Genomic DNA, 22,021 nt, shown 5'->3' with positions numbered 1-22,021 from the left:
ACACACTTCCTTTCAATGTTTGTTTATCTTAGTTCAGGAGAGTAAAGCTTTTCTAAGTTATATATAGCGCTATTAGCAAGAAAGTGTAGTAATTCAGTGTGGATGATTACTATACCAAAGATGGAAAATTAACTCAAGAAACAGTATATAATAAAATTGCAAAGTGGGACAGGGAAAGGAGAAGAAAGTAATGCAATATTTTATTTTTAGGTGAACTGATCATGTGAGAAAATGTATATTTTTAAGCAATCTAATCAGCTGGAGTTCATTTATAGTAGATTTCATCAACCCATGTGTGCCATTACATTTCATCAGAATGCTGTTGAAATCAATGATTTAAAATAAAAAAAAATGAACACTTTTATTTTTAAAAGGGAGAATATAATTTATCCATTCAAAAAATGACCAAATTAATTTTTAGAATTGCAAGAATGGCAGAATCAAGTATGGAGGAAGAAATGAGAAGGCATTGTGCTTTATAAAAGTCTTGGATTCAACAGGGCATTGTTTCCTTCTTGTGAGAAGCAATGGCTAGCATTATACTAGTCACACTGATTTCTCATGTCATGAAATCAGATGATCCAATCCAGTTCCTGGCCCTGCGGCACACTTTTTTTTGTGACCCGAGGAAAATACTTAGATTTCTTTTGCTTCCTTTCCTGTGTGTAAGGAAAGGATAATAAGTCTTCCTTTTCCCCTCCCTTAGTCTGCTTTATTTGTGCAGGTCTGGGGCAGAGAGCTATGCCTCACTCATGAAGGATGTTCACAATAGTGTAATTACTAACTGGAGATATTTCCCAATGAGACAGAAGTACTCCTGGGGGTTTGCTCTGTACTTCACTAGGGGGGTACAGAAGAGGGGAGTCCCTTCCCTTTCCTGCACCAAACTAGAAACTATCCAAAGATCCAAGAAGGAGGTCTTGCCTAAGTAGTACTCCTGAGGGGTAGAGGAGAATGAGTTCCCTGCTTGTGATGGTTTCTGGATTCTACTTTGTACCTGGGCGGAGATGGTAAGTGTACTGAGGAACGTGTCTGAGAAGATGGCCTGCTGATTTGTCAACTTTGCCGCAAACCTCCTAAGCAAGCTGCTCTGGTAGACTTCACAAGAGGTGACTGAACTCTGATATCTCAAAATTATTGCTGCCTAATTTTAAACACACCTGTTCATCATTCATGTTTGGCCTTGTGTAACTGATCTCATTAACACCTTCTGCTAAACCTCACTGGAAGTATTCTGGAATGGCTAGTTGCTAGGATGAGTTGAATAGAGTTGCCAAACATGATTCATACATAGGATTTCTGTACCCAAATGATAAACCTGTGGTTAGTACTGAAAGAGAAACAGCCTTAACTTGGTTTATTTTGGCTAATGCTGTTAAGTAATTCTGGGTACTTTGATTTTGTTAAATAGTACAACCAAAATACTCCCAAATTTGGGGGGGGGGGGGGAATGTTATAGGTAATACAAACAATGCAGGTCAGGCCTGACTTCAGTATGATCAGAATTCTTGCGAGAAAGAGGTTTGTGCCACAGAATGTGGTGTAATATGTTCTTTATGCAGGGAAAATAACCATGATCCTAAATATTGTTCTAAGTTAGTGTCCCTAAAAATTGTAGGATATGTCTTAAAAAAATTTCTGGCTTCAGAAAGGCAAGCTACAGGTGAAAAGTCCAGGTTCATTGATAAAGAGAAAATAATTATTTGGAAGGCTGCCAGGAAATTTAAAAGCCTGAATCATGCAACATCATTTTGATAAAGAAAGTACCTGTTTCAGTTTTAGGGAAAGAGTCCCTGCTTACCCAATGTTCAGCAGAGCTGCATAGATTTGGCCAATGAGTTGTTCCCAAAGAAAAAGGCAGCAATCAAATATTCTGCTGTGCATTAAGCTGTCCTGCTTGACACATGGTGAACTTTGATGATAGTTTCTCATGGTACACCATTCAACTGGGTACACAGTCCCTGTTCCTGAACACCGTTCTGGATATGCTGCTAAAATGTTGGTTTAAATGTGTTCTTCAAGAAACAAGAACACAAATAAGGCAATGCCTTTCAAGCTCTGAATATTTTTATATTTAAAATTATTCTTCAGATACCTGATATACAATCAGATGCTCCAGAAAGCATGAAAGTGCCTGCTTAGTTATTCAGGAAAAGGACACTATTAAAGAATATGGCTGTATATAATCCTTTTTATTTTATCTTTTTCCTTGAAGCTTCCATGATAATTAAGTATATTTCAAGGAGAATTGCCTGGGACTCTTTTTTCCTGTTTTAGTATTTTCCCCATTTATTCTGAAATACAATCAAACTGCATGAGAGTATTACTAGTAAAATACTCGCTAGGTGTCATTGCAGCTGGAACTTCACAGAAGCATATCTCCTTCTTATAGATAAAAGCCGAAAACATTAATTTGGAAATAAAAATTTTTGTAGAGGACTGAGCAAATTATTAATATCTATTGAAGGAGCCTTGTTAATGGTTTGCCACTGACTGAAAAAATAGTTTCCTCTAGGCTGTGAACGTTACCACGGTGGACAAACAGTGTTCTCACTGAAGTCTTAGCAAGGTGTGAGAGTTTGCCATATGCTTGACTGCACAGTTCCATGGCCACAAAATGTAGACCTGGCAATGAAAGAAAAGTTTAAGCAAATCTTTTTCAGCACAATGTGACATTTTCATAGCAGCAGCCCCAGATAACAAATATAAAACCTATTTTTATTTCATGTTAGGCCAAAGGATGGGTTCTAATAACCTAAAAATATAAATATGTGTATGTATTATCAAGGAATTTTTTATACTAGTTAGTATATAATTATTCAAATCTAAGATATGTTTACTTTTATGTACACACTGCATTAGCATTCTTGTTTGGACAAGGAGTGTGCTTTTGAAGAGAATCTCTCAGCTCCCACTTACCACCCTTTGGTTTACATGACAGAGTAGTCTCGGAATATACTTATAATACTAATATCCTCCAGGTGCTAGTGGGTGTCCAGCCCGTGGGATCAGATTATAGACAGCCTAAGGTACCCTGCCAAAACATGTATAATGTTTCACTTTGCAGAGCTGCTTCTAATGTGCTGTGCTACTTGATAATGTGGATGTAGCCTGAGTGTATGAAGTTGCAGTTCAGGAGAGCAGGTCAAACTTTTCTTACCAGTGCAGGGTTACCCGCCACTCACAATTTCAGATCTGGTATGTGCTGTTCTTTGGGAAAGTCTGGCTGCAATGTTGAGTTGGTGGGAGTAACTGTAGTCAATCGAACATCCAGGTACTCCCATGAAATGTGGATTAGACTCCTATTTTCATTACTTAAACGCATGTCCTTTAAGGAACATGTTACCATGCAAAGGTGTTTGCCTTTTTTTCTTTTTTTTTCTTTCCAGAGCCATAGAACAAAACACAATGAGATTGTGTACTCACACATTTCCATTTTCCCCAGATATTATAGTGACTTCTTCAGCTCCCATACAGCCTCTACGTAAATGACCTGGTTGCTTTTTCCAGAGAAACTCAACTTCTGAAATGTTCCCAGAAATTTCTGTATCAATATAATTCAAATATGTGTTGCCTGGTTTGAAAGTTCCCCTGCCAAAGGAAAAGCACAAAAGTGGTGCTCTGTGTACTTTAAAAATGAGGGAAAAAGTTGCTATATAAAACAGTTTAGGCAAAAAGGGAGATGAGGTGTGGGATGCCATGAGAGTAGAAGTTCTGAACACCATTGTTATAATTTTGTTACATTATTTCAGAATCCCACGCAGATCCAAGCCCTTCAGCTCAGGCAGTACAGGATCACCTGCTAAATCCAGAAACATCAAGTTCTGTCCTCTCTGCTGACTTGTCATTGAAGTCATGTTACAAAGTGATAATGTCTTTGGATCTTAGATTTTCATATGTAAAATACATCAAATATTTATTTGGACAACATTGTAATAGGAACAGCTCTCCTGGATCAGACAAAACTTCCCTCTAGTCCAGTGTCCTTCCTCAAAGGCTGGGTTAAAGCAAAGGTGTAGGGAAGACTATGAGACTAGATCATGCCTATAGAACTCTTTCCCCAAATGCTTTTGCTTCCTCCAACAACCTGTGGATCAGGAATTTCTTGAACCAGAGATGGTCTCTGTGTATTTTTCAATCTGATGAATTTCTCTTCTGTGAACTTGTCCAGTCTCTTCTTGAGCCCATGTAAACTTTTAACACTTGCAGTTTCCTGGGGCAAGAGGTTCCACAGCTTAGCTGGCTGTTGTGTGAAAAAACAGCTCCTTCTGTGTGCTTTGAAAACACAGGAAGCATTGCCAAAGCACTTGCCAGATTCATTCCTGAAATCTTAGTAAGCAGTGAAATACATCTTTCTCCTTGAAACTGCAAACTCAGAAACTAGCTGGAGGCTGGATGGAAATGTAGTAGCAGTAGTAACCTGCACTTACATGATATAGTACAGTAGTAATAACCTGCACTTAATGTGGTGTAGATCAACCAAAAGTCTTGAAATACTCAACAGACAAGTAATTGAACTTTACAACAGTCCTGTCATGTAGGCAAGTAATGTAATCCTTATTTGACAGATAAACAGTCTGAGTGATAGTGATAAATAGGAAGACCAGGCATTCAACATTCGAATATGCATAAGAGAGACATTGGATTAAAACTTGACAGCAGCTCCCCCTTTGACCTCAGTGGGACTAAATAGGTTATAAAAACTTGTAGATTTGTAATAATGTCAAATATGAAATGATATCCAAATTGAGTGGTCATGGGAAAATTCTAATGGGAGTATAAAGAAGAAAAGGAAGCCAACTAACATCTTCTGGGTACTGCTAACAGTGTTTAGGTTAGAGAAAGAGCATATGAATAGTATAATTCCTAACAAATCAGTGCTGGCTACTCTGTGTTCTCACAGCCTTTGCCATGGACTATGCAAGATTTAAACATCTAGAGCATTTTTAATTGTCTTTTCTCTGTCAAATTTAAGGGAAGATTGAAAAATATATGTATCATGCCCTTTTCACTTATTCATTTTTGTATGGATTAGGAAGGAATGTCTTGTTGATGTTTTGACTGATTTCTTCCTTCAAATCAGTGTTGCAATCTTTGCACACAGTCACTGAAGCATTGAGGTTGTGTTGAGGCTACCTCATCTCTCCCAGCATGATTGATCCTGAATACTAGGAAGGAGTTCTGAGGACTGATTGTCATTTTTTCCCCTTTGCCTGAAATCTGTGGGCCAGTTGCCAGCCAGGAAAATTGCGTAAGGCAACATAGTGTCTGTAGTAGTCTTACTTTACTGAGTAGAGGAAACATCATTCCTGCTATGTAGGGACGTTATTCTGGGTCCCACTTCAGAAATGAGCTTTCAGCCTATCAATCCAATGTCTAGGCATGTTAGTACCTAAGGAGCAGATAGCTAATCAGAAGGGATCTACAAAAGCATGCAGGTGAGTTAGTTGTTTAACTTTCTGTACCTTTCAGGGTGATAACACTAGATTAGTTAGTACAGTCTTCACTTGTGTTGACAACTGGTTTATTCTAGTTTACATTTTTGGAAAATGAGAACTATTTTTAGATAAAACAAAGTCCAAAAGTTCTCCCAGTGTTTCTGCTTGGTATCAGCTATGAAGGAAATTGAAAAATAAAATTGGCATCCCTGCCTTCTGTGCAATCTGTGCTCATTACCGTTGAATGCATATTACAGTGTGAAATTAACACAGAAATTACCTGTAGTTGTATCACTGTGTTTGCAACCAAATGTACTTCTGGTATAGACCAGTGAGAGGGCAATGTTTAAACACAGGAAAGGTTGGTTTTACAATATTTAGACTGTGCTCTTGACAACAATCAATTTACTAGTTTTGAGTTCACATTTACTGAGAAAGGCCAGGCTAAGTGGACAGGAATTCCAGACCTCAGCACAGTTCTTAAGCAGGGTGCAACTTTCTTACTTGCTGTTTCATATTCCCTAGAGGAGGGGTCAGTGGTCTTAAATGATTGTACATCATATAGCTCTTCTTCTGTCTTCTCGGGGAAGATCACCAAATGACATGTTTGAGTCCAGAAGGAGTCTGCTGTCAGGCCACCTCTTTGATCTTGCCCTCTATGCTATGCTAAGTGTCATCCTCAGAAAAGAAAATGCAGAGCAAGAAAGATCAGCAAGCATATTTTGACCACAGCATGAGGAACTTTGATCACTGATCAGCTACTTTTACTTCCAGTATAAGTCATAGGTAAGGTCAAACAGAACATGATGAGACATGTAAAAATAGCCATGTATGCATTCAATATAATAATGTTGTTAGAGTCATTTTTTTCAACTGTCATGTTAAACTTACTTGTCGATTGTATATTTTCTCCTGATCCCATTAGTTCTGGTCAAGGCTACGTCTATATTTCCCTTCATGGTTTCTGTTGCAGATACTCTGACACATATCTCTTTTCGCCAGCCTTTCAAAGCAAAGTGAAATAGATTGTGGTTATGCGGAGATTTCTTTCCTAATGGTAGAATGTTTCATATGTTTCAATGTTTTTCAGGGGAAGGAGAGGATCGTACAAATGTGCTCGTGAGCAAACAAAATGTCACTCTTTCTATTAAGGCAAATGTTAATTCTACAGGGTTTTCCGATAATACTCATTACCTTGACACTGGTCTAAATCACAGATCCAACCTTTGCTGGTCTGCTGGCTATGCTGAGAATTAAATCTGCGATGGTCAATACTGTTAATTTCATAATTTCTTACACTTATGAGTGATTTGGAGGGTCTCACGGGTAGCATATTAGCTCTGAATTATGAAGGGATGTCCACTGGCCTACTGTGTTGTTAAAGGTGTATTAAACAAAATTGGCAACGTTCCCAGAATGGTCCTGATATACAGTGTTTAAGGTTTTTTTTATACCTGTTCACTGCTCAGAAGATCCAGTCTTCTGACATGCCTTTCCAAACCAGAAGCAGGACCTAATATGCAATAGTAAATATTATTTTCAAATAACCGGGTTTGGAAAGGTTTTACACTGGCTTTAATTTGGGCTATTAAAAGGAGAATCTCTTCACCCACTTCAAAAAGTTATATTTGTTTTCAGGTTATAATTTATATAAGCTCAACAGTTTTTAGATACTGAAATTAGTGTGTTCATTCAGACTGAGGAAATGGTTAATTTCTCTGCATTCAAATTCATTTTGTTTTCATTTTTGTTCTTCTCAAGATGTGACATAATTTTTTTCTTATTTTTGCTTTTGTATTCTAGTGTTTAGTGAATAAGGTCCTCAAAGACCTTGCCTCATTTATGGCCCTTGCAGTTCATCATCTTTGATGGATAATAGCTTGTTTATGAATTTTCTCATTTCCCAGTTCTGTGGCTGCTTCTACATTAATCACAGATTAAAACTATCCTTCCTTATTACTTCCTGCCATTATGACTTGATGAGCTTTGCAAAAATACCCTGAAATCATCTAGTTTTATACATTTTTTCAGTGACAGTAATGTAACTTTTTGCTTTGAAATTTTGTGCTTTCAGCATAACCTCCTCCCACCTATAGCGTTACAGAATTTTCAGTCATCACCTCATTAACAAAATTTAGCAGAGCTTTTAACTCAAAAGAGGTCCCCATCAGTTGATCTGTTTCTATAATTATCTCAGCATTTCCTGGATAATGTTGGTAATGCATATTCCTAACACACGTGAATCTCCAGATTTTATGCTGAACTCCACTCACTAACTGTTGTGGATTTCTGTAGGCGAGTGAGGTATTTGTTCGTATAGAATTCATTGTCACTTTAGAAATGAGCATCATTTGCAACACCCAAAATGAGCACTTACGAGCATATGGAGGGAGGGGCCCTGTATTTAAAAAAACTTTTTGCTGCTCTTTCCTCGTTTTATGTGAAAACTTATCGGCATAATGACCCATCAGTGGGCATCCTTCCTTGGGACATGGGAAGCAGGCTCCCTGGAGGAATAAAAGGCTGTTACAAAAGGTTATCTATTTTAATCCTAATTCTCAAAGTATCAACAATTAGGGTATTTCACCATTTTTACCGGCTAAAATGTACATTTTTGAAAAGGTGTTTCTGAGTTCAGGTCATATATTCAGTGTTTATTGGTGTGGTGGAAAAAGGAGCTGAGATGGTCAGTCTGCTTAATTCAGTAAGTTGAAAATCAGAAAAATCATGTTGAAAACCTGACTTAATTCCTTGTGTTGCGGCAGAGGCTATGAGTAAATACCCTGATGCATACTGTGCATTACTTCCTATTCTGTAAAATACAGGTGGTATATTCCTCTTTCATAGGGCCCATTGAAAGGTTAAGTTTGTTAATTATTATAGGGTGGGTAACCATATCAAGTTTAGGAATATTTAAGCTTGTGGTCTCATTTTGGAATGTGTTTTGTCTACTTTTCAGCCTTTCTACCCATGCAGAACTTCAATGAAATTAATCTACCTGTAGACTGAACATTGGGATCAAGACCTTGTTTCCATTAAAAAAAGGAAAGGAAAAAAGTGTAAATCTTCAGAGCAAGTGATTTTATTTCAGTTGAAAAAAAACAGCTTTGCTTTTCAGATGGTTGAATTTTGATATTTGGGAGGTACTGTTTTAAGAAGTGGTATCTGTGAATCTTTGGCTATTTGGGAATTAGATGAATAAAAGGCTAAATGGTCATCGTCACCTATCTATTCTGCAATTGACAAAATCTTTTTCCTCTCATCAGTAAATTGCACAGAGTTCTGGTTTTCATTCAAGTCCTGAGTTACATCAAACTTTCAAGTTATGTGGCAACATTGCTGCAAGGAATAACAACATTTCAGCAGTGTTGTAACCATTCCTTTTGAAAGTAGATGGAAATGAATGTCAAGTATTTCCTCATCATCTAGTCCTCAATTGCACTGCCAGAATCTGTCCACTAAAAACCCAGTTATATCGGGCAAGAAATGCCAGGAAGTTCTATTGTCTTCTTTCTTGTGGTACCTACGGGTTGTTATGTACATGTAAGCATTGCTATGCTGTATAAATATTTGCGTCCCCTCGTCTAAATACTGTGGTTGTATATTGTTTGCACAAACGTTTAAACACTTACGAAATCCAGAGGCTGTGCTCTGTGACAGTTCTTGATGACGGGTTCCACAAGGATAATGAGGCACTGGTTTAAAAGGACTTCCTTTAGCCAGAATGTCCCTTACTGCTGAACTACACAAACGTGAGCCCGGCCATCACCTCTCATATTTGCCTCTTAACTCTTCATCTCTTTCTTTGTACCTCTTTTTGGTGTGTATACTTACTGTCCTCATGTTCTCCTGGATCTTTTTTAGTTTTGCTGTGTTTCCGTTTTGCCCTGTGTTGGGCTATGATCTGGATAGGGATAGTCAGTGGGTCTGTATAGCCATCCTGTATCACATGATCTGGAGCGCAGAAGCTGTTCCAGGAAGTTTTAATCGAGAAGGGCTATAACCTTCTTAGTCCCCCTCAGATCAATATGTACCTGATACTTACTGATACAAAATCTCGGTATGTTTCACACTGATACCCAACAAATCCATTTGGAGTGATAATACTTTCAGCATAATACTGGAGGCTTCTTTTATGTCCACATCCAACAGACCTATATTCTGGGGAAAAGCCCAGGTAAGAAAGATTAAAGCTATACGGTAGCCATGCAGTCCACACCAAAAAAAACACATATGGGTCTTTTTTGCTCAAAGCATTTGTTTATACAGTGAAGTCTCAGATTAAAAAATAGTAATAATTAAAAAGACTTTTAAAGTGTAAACTATTTGATTTATGGTAAAAAGTGTGCTTGTAGCTACATACACATTTTAGATGGGAGAGAACTAGGCTCAAATCTGCTCAAGTGTTTTGCTGTGCTCATACAGAAGCTCAAAGGGTAGAGATGCAGAACTCATGCAGCCTCCAGTCCTACTATGTGTACTTCACTGCCTTTAGTTTAGCATGAGAACAGAGGAGGACTTTGCAGAATTTCCCTTTGATATTTTAAAGACTGGAATAATTCATAGGTACAGCATTTGCAAAGCATATAGTAGTTGCCATGAAGTAGTTGTCATTTGCTTAGCATTATCACAACATGGTATTTTGTAAAACCATAATTTCCACTCATTTCTAGAATTAAAGATAATGGTAGTAATTGTTGTAACTTCAGTGGCTTTCACCATTTTTAAGCTCTAGAAAATCTGCAGTCATTTGACATCGGTGATGTTGTGAAATGCTCTAAATAGAAAGATGTTTGGCAGTTTGTCCTTGATTTTGTCAGAATTATTTGAAACAAGTACATTTTCCCTTCAGAGTGAAATTTATAAGCACTCAGTGCTGGGAAGAAGAAAGTGGGGACTCTATTTACAGGTACTTTGCTACAGCTATTGTCTTCAGTGTCTCTGAAGACTCTCTTTTATCAAAGCACAATGTACTGAACTTAGACTGTATAAAAATAGGCTCTATTTTGCTTTAGTGTGGAAAAGGAGCCTCATCCAATTAGAGAGTGAAGTCCTGGAGGCACTGAAGTAATTGCGAGCTGGCACAGACTATAGTGAAATCAGGATTTCATCTACTGTCAATATTTATGCAACTTAAATGAAGACTGGTGGATATTGACCAGTTGATACATATTGTTCTTTACATAAGAAGGAAAAAAAATTTTTTCGAAAGGTATTTATGTCTCCATTTCTTGAAAATGGTATGGATCATCAAGGCTTCTTGGGTATGTTTACTTTATAGTTTCTTCTTCTAATCTAACTCAGAAGGGTCTGTGTTTTTAACTTTAAAAATCTCAGCTCTCATGATTGGCTTACCTTGTGCTAGTGCCAAAGTCACTTAACATCTATATAATGGGGTCATAATCCTCCTTTTCCTACTATATCAAAAGCCATAGAGAGAAATTACTAAGTAGCATTTCTAAAGCACTTTATACATAAAAGCACTACATAAATGTAAATATTACCAGACAGAAGAAATAAGCACAAAGTAAGGTTTAAATGAGAGGCAGGAGTTAAGGCTGTCTCTATTTTTAGGAACTGCATGAACACTCCCCTCCATCTGCTCCTGTTCAATAGAGCTGGGCTTTTATTTAACTGCAAAACATTGCAAGCAGCCTTATGAAATGACTATGGAAAATTTTTAATTTTTGCTGAGAATTGAAACATTTCTTTTGTGGTCAAAGTTGAAAGTGTTTTGGTTCCAAATGATTTTGTATCAATAATCTACAGTTTCCATGGGAATCCCTCACAAGCTATCCAAATAAAAATATTTCAGATTAGTATATCTTGATTTTTTGATAAAATACGAAGCTTTTATTCCAAAAAGGAACACATTTTTGAAGGGGAAGAAAGGGAAAAGCTCTTCAGTGTTTGAGGAAGATTGGACAAGTTAGGAGATTTCACGAAGGCATTAAAAAAACACTTTTATATCACTGCATGATTCCATTATACCAGTCATTCCCATGTTAGTAAGTTGACATCTCATGATTTCATACACACAGTATCTGAAATTAGCACTAAGCATTGAATATATTCACCTGAACAAAACATAGGCCCAGCAGAGCAGTCTTTCAGGCTGCTTTGTTACTAAGTTCTCAAACCACTTCTAAAATAACTTTAGCAAAGCAAAAGATGGGTCATTTTTGAAAGCTAACTACTTAACTATGGGTAGGAATTTCAAAACATTTTGCTGTGAATAACAGATATTCTTATTTCTGTAGGTTAGGACCAGAAGACAGGATTTTGTGGATCTATTGTACTGGATCCCATGATAATTATAATTAACTGTTCAGCATTCTTTGAAGAACGTGAGGAACTATCAATGCAGTTTATTATCAGTTTATTATCAGTTTATTATCTTCTATATTTTTGACCTTGTGCAGTTCTCTCTGAAGACACTAAAGCTGTTAATGGTATGGATGTCTATGTCTAGCCCCAGTTACATTGAGACTGATGTCTTCCTAGGGAGAAGGGAAATTCAGATTTAAAATACTAATTTGGGGATTATACTTGAATGAAATTCTACCAGTCCTTCATGTATGGAATTCCCACTGAAGTCAGTCAGTTAGCACAGTGGAAGACTCTTAGAAACAGATTGTGATAAGCAAGTCTGTATGCTTTAACTGAAGTTCTCATCTGTATACAAGGAAATTGGAGGGTATTTCACAGGCAGCTTTAAATATTTCATATTTGATCATTTCTCCCTACTCCAAGTCTGTATATAAGTAATATTTAGATCCAACAGGCTTTATCTTAGCCTAGCCTTTATTTCAAACTGTAGCTTGTAATGAGGCGTTACTCCTTTAAAATATATTTACCTCTCATAAGGTCATTGATATTCCGAGCTGCAGGAGGCGCACGAAGTTCCTTGCACCCTGGCATTGTCTTCCCACCGTTTGGGTAAAAATCCAGGTGGCCACAAGTCTGAAGAATTCCTGGAGCTGAAATATGTAAAATGTTTCAAGGCTGATCACTTTCTGAAAGGCCATGGCAAACTTCAGTGTAGATGTTGTTTCCTATGCAAAACTTACCAAAGTCAAAGAACAGATGACCAGCATGGGTGTGAATTATATCAACAAATTTTGCATCTGAAGGATCCAGCCTAACCATTGTTGGTGTATACTGGAAAAGAGGCCCAGCTGGATCCAAACCTAAATAAAATGGAGATGTGGCTGATTGTGTAAACAACATGGTATGTGTATCTCATCACATTCGATGTGCATACAGTATATGTCATTGCATTTCTACTGATACTCCATGTATAAAATCCATTTAGTGCTCCCAAAGTAGTGCTGATGTGGATGTATGAAAGCCAGCAAAACATGCAGGATTTTAATAGAAGGTGACTGAAAGCCTTGCAGCATATTAGAAGACTGATGGGAAAATGTTTGGCTTATTCTGGGGGAAAAATGTCAGAAGAAGTGTGGGGGTTTTGCACATTAGTGAAAGATATGTAGCATAGAATTTTTATTTGGTCAAAAATCTATTTTTAGTTGCAAAAAAGTTTGGTTGAAAATTTTAGTCTCTGCTGTTTCAGTGGACTCTTTTGGGGATCAAAGCAGTAGAATTCAGATCCTGCTTCCCTAAATTACTTATTTCACTTCTTACTGGGTATACGGCTCAGTCAAAGTAATATACATACAGACAGAAGAACTGACTGTAGGAGAAAGGGAAGTAGAAAATACTGAGACATTAAAAAAGTGATTTGTGAATGTATTATGATGCTGCATCTCTCTGCATAGCTATGCAGCTAATGACTGTCTTCTTTTTGAGGGTGTCCAGGGCTATTTATTGTCTCATCTTGACATACCAGATATAGGTTTTTAATTTTTCATTTCAGATTTCCAATCTTCTGAACTGCTGAAAAGTCATGATAGAGTGGATTAAAAAAAAAAAAAAGTTGATAATAAGGTGCTACGGTTTTATAAATCTTTTACTCCACATGTAATACAGTATTTTGCTCTCGCTCTTTAATATCACTGAAAATCATAAGTAGTGTGCTCTCTGAGATTTGTTGTGACCTATGCAAAGTGACCTATATTTAGGCACAGAAGGGACAATGAAGCTACTCTGACTCTGTTCCAGTCTAGCTTTTCTGAGGGCCATGAATGGTGACAGGTAAGATGTGTGGCATGTGATAGGACATGGCTTCATTTATGTGTGGTCATGCCAGCCATATACTGCTACATATGACAACCCCTGCATAGTGCAGTTTGTATTGTGGGTTTATTAGGCAGAAGTGATTCTTCAGCTCTTTTACATTGAGAGTATTAAGCTTTATCAATTGAAAGAGCTTCAGTACCTGTTATTCTTCCAATGCCAGGTTTCCTTCTCCCTGCCTCCCCTGCAGCATGTGCTCCAAGACTATGGCCAATTAAATGAATCTTGGCAGGAGAGTAGCCATAGTCTTTCTGTGAAGATATATGGAAAGGAAAAAAAAAGCATGCTAAATTGGCAATACAAGCCTGAGGCGCTGTACCAAGGCCTCATGCTCTACTAGGCCTTGACTGGACTGTCACTGAGTCCTATGTGTCCTGGGTCAGAGCAGGTGATGGAGGGGAGCGAAACTTTCCTGGGTGGAAAGTTATTACCATGGGAGGGTGGCTCTGTACCCATGTGTGGAAGTGGAGAAGTAGTTCACTGCTCATCCCTTCCTGTCTGGCGTTATCCCTCCAGAAGGGTGTAACATCTGTCAGGAATAGGTCCTTACCCCTCAGCAAGATGGAAAGGAAATAAAAGTGAATTCCTGCATGTAGTTTCCCAAAATTGTACTGACCAAAGGGCTACTGTAAGACATGGTGGTATTAGTTCACCTCAGTATCATTAAAAAACAGTATTGCGCCTATCAGAGTGGAAGCAGGTGAATGATCCCACTGCCTCTTCATACCCAGCCAGCTTCCCTCAGTACTGAGCCTGGCTCTCTGGCCTGGACTGTGGTCTATGCTGGAAAAGCTTTCAGATTTTGTCTGTGGCATACCCTCTGTGTGAATAAAGTTCCCGTCAGACTAAGGAGAGATGTTAGTCTTTCCCTTCCACCACGCAGGTAATGCAGAATGCGAAGGGTTGTGCAGCGAGTGCTGCTGGCAGTGCTGCGCTCAGCTGTGCTTCCATGGGGGAAGCCTGACACCAGGCGGCTGCAGGAGAATCGCTTCCCTCTGCCCTGCTCCAGCTTTAGCAGCAGGTCTGCAGGTGAGACCCACAGAGGGATGTTTTAATCAGATTGGCCCTCTATGACATTGCTTTCTTTGCAGTGCAGATTTTGTTAGATAGTCTCTAATCTGTGTCTTACCCCGTAAAAGCCCGCCATGAGCAAAACTTTCAGAAACTATGACCTGTTAGCCTTTAGCGACATGCTTATCTGTGGTCTGACACTGAGGTAGGTACTTTAGGTCCTGCAGGATTAGAGAGCTTTCATAATGTTATCAGCTGTGGTATTCAGTACCTCTGCGCTTTCTGACTATTTTGCACCAAGTGTAAAAGTGCCACCTTTATACATCCTTTGTCAAACAGACTATACACCAGTGTTCATGTCCCACGGATACTTTTACCTCAAGGAGGTTCACAAAATATATCAGCTCAGCCCCCACAATGCGGACGTTGTTAACTGCTTCAGTGTACAAGCCACTAGAACCACCTCTCCAGTCAGTCAAGATGCAGTTCACATCTTCAACATGAAACATGAACTGGTGGGTATGAAAACAGGAAAAGAGAAGAAAACATGCATGAATTACAACTGTTCTAGGTCATATACAAATAATTCATTTTGCTATAACAGAGGGTCTCGCTTAAGTTATGACAGGTTTGATTTTTGTATCCCACTTGTAGAACTGACAGACTGCTTCTGTCAGATGTCTCTTTTGAGCTCCACTCCTGCTCTTCTGCTCCCTTCTCTGGGCACTGGTTTTACAGAACCTTATGGAGCAACTCATAGGTAATAGTCTGCAAGTCTATTGAGTAGACTGTTATGGAGTAGTCTGTGGAGTAGTTAGCCTTGTCAGTGAGGTTGAACACAAGTGGTGAGCAGTGGGGATAAACTGAGGATAGGTGTATATAACATGAACAGGATTTGGTCAGTGATTATTTCTGAAGGAAAATTATAGTGATTCTAAGGTGATTTTTTTTAGTGGTGTGTTTTTCTAGTAGTCTCCTAGAAACTCAAACCTTGCCTCATTTTCTTTTTCAAAAAGTAGCAATGTAAAATGATGCCATATACAACTGCTTTGTCTGTTTATGTGACTAGTAAAGATACATCTTTAGTATATTTATTCCTACTAATACTGTAGAGTCAACACAAGGGGGCAGAATGGAGGTAGTGATTTGGACACATATTAAGACATGCAATAGCTTGTTTCAGTTCTGTTTTCCATCCAAGATACCTTGGTTGACTTTAGGGAATCAGCTTCTCTTAATCCCAGTACCACAGTTAGAAAAAGAGGATAGTACCTCCAGCTTTTATTCTCCAACCTTTATTCTCCAAAAATTATATGCTTGGGTCATCTGAAAGGATCCACATATTTGTGTTGATGTGGTTGAATTGTTCAGCCCCCAAATATATACTTTCAAAATAAAATATTCAATTTAGCCACTTATGGCAGGAAATATTTTGATTTTTCATTTTGAAACAATTTCATTTCTGAAATGTACCTGAATAAAGTGTAACCAATTGCCTGAACAAAGCATTTGTTTTTATTATATCAAATACCTTACTCAGTCTGAAATGTTTAGTTTGACCTTTTCTTGAGGTTGGAAAAGTGACTTTTGTCTTTATTTTTGTGAATGAATTGAAAAAATCAATTAATTATAGCTTTCACTGTAAAGATGAATTCAGCAAAGGGCATTTAGCAGAAGGCTGAAGTACACTGTACTTGTACCTAAGACAGGATGGCAGCCATCTGAAACTGAACTTGCTTCTGAGTTTTTTTCTTCCTATATCCCCAGAATTAACAGGAAAACAGAGGTGTAAATTTTAGCTGGGAATTATAAGCCAATTAATGGAGGTGGAAGGAGATCTGAAATTTCAAATATAATTGGAATGACTGTCAAATAATAGTCACACCATACCCTGCACATATCTGTTATCCAGGAGAAGTCTGCTCCAGCAAGATGGCCGTGTATAATGAAACGAGTTTTCCTGTGTATCTGAAAATTTGAAGCTTTGATAGTTGAAGGATTTGTAGCAGAAATCTTCTGTGTCAAAACAAAACAAAGCAAAACAAAACAAAACAAAACAAAACAATGTGAATGCTCTGTACCAGTGAATGTTTTTATACAGGGACAGAGTATCCCAATGGTAGAAGTGTAGTTCTGGACTCTGAAGAGATGGGTCTTGTTCCTGACTCTTAAACTGCTTGGCCGGGTGATATCAGTTAATCATTTCAACACATGATTCACTTCCTCTGTTTATTGATTGAACTGATGATACTGGCATTCTTTGCACAATACTTTGAGATTTGCTGGTACGACATACCACATAAGTATGAGGATTTATCAAAATTAGCCACAAAAATACAAAAATAGTATCTACAGCTTACTGTGCAGGTGACTTTGAATGTTTCTTTCTTTTTCTTTCCCATTTTGCTTTCTTTTTCTTTGAAAACAAGACCTTTATCTCTAAGCTTATTTATATTTTATGTTAAAGATAGTTCAAACAGCATGAAAAAAAACTAGACTTATAGGATCAGAGACTGTAGGTATTATTGGATCTACTGAGAGGAACAACAGTATTATTTTCTTTAAAAAATTCTGAATGCCGTCTTGTTTTAAAACTTAGGCTCATATTTACTTTTTGTTATGGTTTGGTGAGCAAAAACAATTCAGTATGCCGAAAGGAAATATAATGTACTAATTAACACATGTCTCACCTACAGTGGAAGTTTGATTAAAATTAAAGGACACAACAAACATCATAGGCTGTCTCTGTAAGAGATGTTGGGCTGATTATGACTTTTTCTGAGGTGACTCATAAAAAGGAGAAATCATTTAAAATCTCCACTGTTTCTGCCTGCCATTTATATATGTATAAAAAAAAAACTTTGAAGCCTTTTACATATATCATAAGCAAACAACAACAAATCACAAACCCCTCATTTTCCATATCATTAAATCACTTTATTTTTCCTTGCTCTTTTTCCAAGTAAAACTCACACTCTCTGATGGGTTGTTTCTGTCACCAAAGTAATCTACTTCCACAAAACCCCTTGTGCTGTGGATGAGCTCAGTCCAGACACGTCCAACATCTCAAGAAGGTCAGGTATGCATTCTGATGTAAGCTTTTCCCCGTGCTTGCTGGTCTTCAAAGGAAAAGACTGAGACACTGCTCATGTCTTTCGATATATTCTCATTTACTCCCGCCTACACAGCGCTGCACACTCCTTTCAGTTACTCCTTTGTTGCTCTGTCACAGTCCATAGCCTCCTCTCACTGCCACTAATTTGCAGGTGTTGCAGATACCCTCTCCCTTTTTTCTTCCATGTAGCTCCAGTCTGCTGTCTCTACACCACTTCAGCAGAGCTGGCTCTGGAGATACACCCCAATTGCACTTCGGCTTGCCTTACTGCCTGATGCATCTCCATGAGGAGCTAACCTGGCTCAGATCTCTGCAAGAGAAACCTCCAGGCCCTCTCTATGCTATATCTTACCATAGCTTTTTCCTTGGCTTTTTAGTCTCCATTTTCTTTCAGCCCCATTCTTGAAAAAAAAGTTTAATGTTTGTGTCTTTTCTTTCTCTATCCACCCCCCTTTCATTCTCTTTTTTGGATTATTATTTCCTTCCTTTTCCACACATGGTTTCATTCTCTCCTGTGTTTTTCCTTTAGGATCTGCTTTTCCTTTCTAAGCTTTCTTTAATTTTTCCTCCCGTTTTCCATTCCTTCTCTGTTGAACATTATTACTTTCTCTTCTAATCTTCCCTTTTATTACCTATCTGCTATTAGGGCTCACTGTTGTTCAGCACATAAGCAGAGCTTCTGAGAGCAACCATATGTAGGTCAGAGGACCTAGTGATCCTGTGTATGAACTACAATCTTGAGTCCTGGGTCTTGGCCTGAAATATGTTTTTAGGCTGGAGACACAGAAGAGCCAAAACTGACCTTTCCTATTCAGTGTCTTCCCTACCTCTAGCACTATAGTGATATGAGTGAAATGGAATTGGAGCCATTTGCTTATTGTAGAGAAGTATATAAAATGTATCCAAAATACCTCAGAAGACTTGTGTTAGAAGGCTATAATTATTATGTTGTAAATATACCTGGTCTGTAAGATAGCTGAAATGAAGAAAAATGAGATAAAAAGAACTTGGCATGCACTGTTCATTGAGTGTATAAGATAGACTTGAAGCCTTTCTTGGGAGACTTGTGAGCAAAAATATCGAAGAAAAAAACCAAGCTGTATTATTTCTTGAACGCATACTGTACTATCAGTGTTTAAAATAAAGCAGTTTCTTACTTGATATTTCATGATGTTATCTCTAGTGTAAAGGAGGAAATTGGTATTCACAGCTTCTGGAGGGCTAGGCAAGCCTGCCAGTTGTCTTTCTGGGATCCCAGACCAAGGTGGATTATCTGTAAAGCATCCAAGCCTTTTGTAGCAAACTTGCCCTCCTGGGGAACACAGAGAAAAATGTTAGTGCTTTGGAAATTAATGTAGCTTAGGCTGCCACCACTCTACAAGGAAGTTTTAAATTAGCTGATTCAAATTAGAATGGCACCTACATTCAGTTTTTAAAGGGGTTCAGCTGGGCTTTTGTGGCTGCCCCAAACAATCCAAGTCAATGGAAAGGAAATGAAAACTAAACTGTGAATGTACAAGGCATGAGGTAGCATCCCACTGAATATAGCAGGGACCTGGATTTGAAGACCCCTGTTCCTGATAGACTGTAGAGGTCTTCTGGTGAACAGAGAAGAATGCAAGATTTATTTTGTAAAACATATCGTTAATGCAGCTGTTGGAAAAAGACAGTGAAGTCTTGACCCTGTATGTATCCTGAAAACAAATCAACTTTTTGCTGTAGGCTCAGAACAGTCCCTCAGATTAGAGCTAATGTTTCTGGAATTATCTAAATTGTTATTTCTCATGCAACAATTCATGAAGGAGTAGAAAGAAACCAAAGCATTAAAATACATACCTCTGGTGTCTCTACATCTCACATTAAACATCTCCCTTATCCTTTTATTATCATAAGATTTTAGTCGAAGCAATAAAGTGGAATTTTAGTGGAAACCTAGAGACTAGGGAAGTGTGGTCTGTGCCTGACAGACCAGTTTCCCAGTGTCTACTGTGGCTTTAATACAATAGTGATGCAAATATGGCATATGGGTGTTGCCATTAAAATGTCTTCTTTACCCACCATTATAACACTGCAGTTGTGAAACTCAACATCATTTTTATTGCTGTTAAAAAAGTACTGAAAATGATGAGAAACTGTTGTGATCAGGTGGTCATTTTTAATACAACTGGCCATGGCTTACGTTATTCATAACTCTATAAAAAGGCAGGGGTAGTGTGATATATACTAGAAACACATCTAGGCAAAGGGAAGACTTAATTATGGAGCTTTAGTTTAAGACTCCACAGGTGATTCAGTTATTTTCAAAGAGCCTTTCCACTGATGCCAGTGAACTCTTGGACTGTGGCTGTTTCCCGCTGTTATCTCTGTGTGTCTGTCTCTATTGATCTGTTCTTTCCTATCTGTGAAGCCAGAACCACTTTCTTGTTCTCTGTGTAGCGCTGTGAAGAGTAAGTGTCTAGTCTGGCACTACAAAAGTTGTAGCTAACATGAATGTTTAGCAGCAATATTTTTTGGGGTGTGGATGGGGAGAACAGTTCTGGGAGAATTTTAGTGCCAAATCCTATATAGCAATACCTTACTAGTTCCCATTCTGTTCGCTACGTACAGAAACCTTTACAGAAGCAAAGAGTAGTAGGTTAAATGTGACAAACACATTTCAGAACTCATTAATCATAATGAAGAAATCCTTTCCAAAGCATGTCCATTTTCTAAAATATAGTTATTCTGGCATAAGCTATGCACAACAACTTTTACTGTTCATAGTCATCTGTCTTTATATGTGTCTTACCTCGGGCTGCATCAAGAAGAGAAAGAGTAGTAATCCATACTGCAAACATCTAAAGCAAATAGGAACACAATTCAAATTTAATTAAAAATAGAATATGGAATTTAGCTAAGAGTTGCCTTGATCCATTAAAAAAAATTGTCTTATTGGTCATAGCATAATTCAGACATTTTATGAGTTAAATACTAAAGAATCAATATTTCCTTAAAGATTTCAAGAAAATACCTTTGGAATTCTTTTTGTTTGCAATGGAGATTTTGAGTATGTAGGATATCCTCTGGGCATCTCTTAAAGATTGTCTTCCTTGCCTTGACACACAGCAGCTTTTTTTTTTCTTTAGCACTGCAATTTATAGGCAAACAAATGAGATTTTAGTGAACTGCAACAGCATATTTTTTTGCAGAATTGAAGTTTCTTTTACTAATTGATAAAAAAGTTACTCAGATTTGCTGTTCAGTGATTGTACTTGAAAGAACCAAGGAACACACTTAATTTATATTTCTAAATCATATGGATAATCAAGAAAACTCATTTTGATCTTCATTGTCAGCCATGTGTGTTTATCAGCCCTGATCAGCTTGATCACTTAATCACCAGCTAATATGTTAACATTGGAATTAATGGAACCACTCATGTACTTCGAGGTAAATGTGCTGAGATGTTTCATTAGGTCTGAATCCTAATCAATAGTTGAGCTTGTTCAGATGCCTGCTGTGATGCAACTTAGTTTTTACCATACTATACAAATTAACAAATGCAATATTCCAAATGCTTTTCCAGGGTAAGTATGTAGGTCAAATTCAAGGCTATGTTACCAGTTTATAGAAATACTGATTTTAAGACATTTCATGCATTCTTGAACGTATTAAATTTGAGTTTTGGATTGATCTAAACCCACAAAATATGGATTTGTATCTGCGGATTTGCTATTATATTTCAAATTTAAAACAAGAAATTAAGTAAATTTAATCAGCTTTCTAGAACACAGACTTAATATACACTTTCTTAGTTTATGAGTTCTTTGGTGGGTGGGCTTTAGAATTGGGAGCAAAATATACTAATATATTTTCATCAGTTGTGCAGTACAATTTTGTTATATAGAGAAATTTTGTGTAAATTGTGGACCAGTCTTTGGCTCTCAGCTGTATACCTCAATTTCACTGACTGCAGTAGAACTGGTACACAAACAACAAAGGGCCAAAATTAGTCTTGTATTCCCAAAACCCTGGACAAAAATAGTGTACTGTAATCAAAAATGTTTATTTTAGTTTTAATAATACCAGAAAAAGGCCACTGAGAGATCCTAGGCAAGGAAATAATTTGATTTGAAACAAAGATTAGAAAATGGCAAATTTTAGCAGAGGAAGGAGAACGGGTTTAATAACATGAAATCTACCTATTGTTCTCTCATTCATTCTCTGCTGCGAAAGAAGTAAGGAATGTCTTCTAAGTGTAGTCTTATTACTAGTAAAT

The 22,021-nt window shown here is 37.6% G+C and overlaps 1 protein-coding gene across 1 annotated transcript; it reads right to left on the bottom strand.

Annotated features, from left to right (window-relative positions):
• Positions 1-2,550: 2,550 nt before the first annotated feature.
• On the bottom strand, positions 2,551-20,833 carry LOC106489482 (pancreatic lipase-related protein 2-like). Its single transcript, XM_067299614.1, has 13 exons — positions 20,774-20,833; positions 20,552-20,600; positions 18,921-19,075; positions 16,539-16,664; positions 15,026-15,160; positions 13,780-13,888; positions 12,509-12,628; positions 12,296-12,418; positions 9,484-9,599; positions 7,816-7,945; positions 6,330-6,441; positions 3,429-3,591; positions 2,551-2,625 (listed from the first exon to the last, which is right to left on the bottom strand). Exons 1-13 carry the CDS (start codon positions 20,831-20,833, stop codon positions 2,551-2,553), a joined length of 1,473 nt encoding a protein of 490 aa, XP_067155715.1.
• Positions 20,834-22,021: the final 1,188 nt, after the last annotated feature.

This window comes from Apteryx mantelli, chromosome 7, assembly GCF_036417845.1.
Source record: "Apteryx mantelli isolate bAptMan1 chromosome 7, bAptMan1.hap1, whole genome shotgun sequence".
NCBI lineage: Eukaryota > Metazoa > Chordata > Aves > Apterygiformes > Apterygidae > Apteryx > Apteryx mantelli.
The sequence above is the reverse complement of the archived record's forward strand: the minus strand, read 5'-3'. Positions and strand labels throughout refer to the sequence as shown.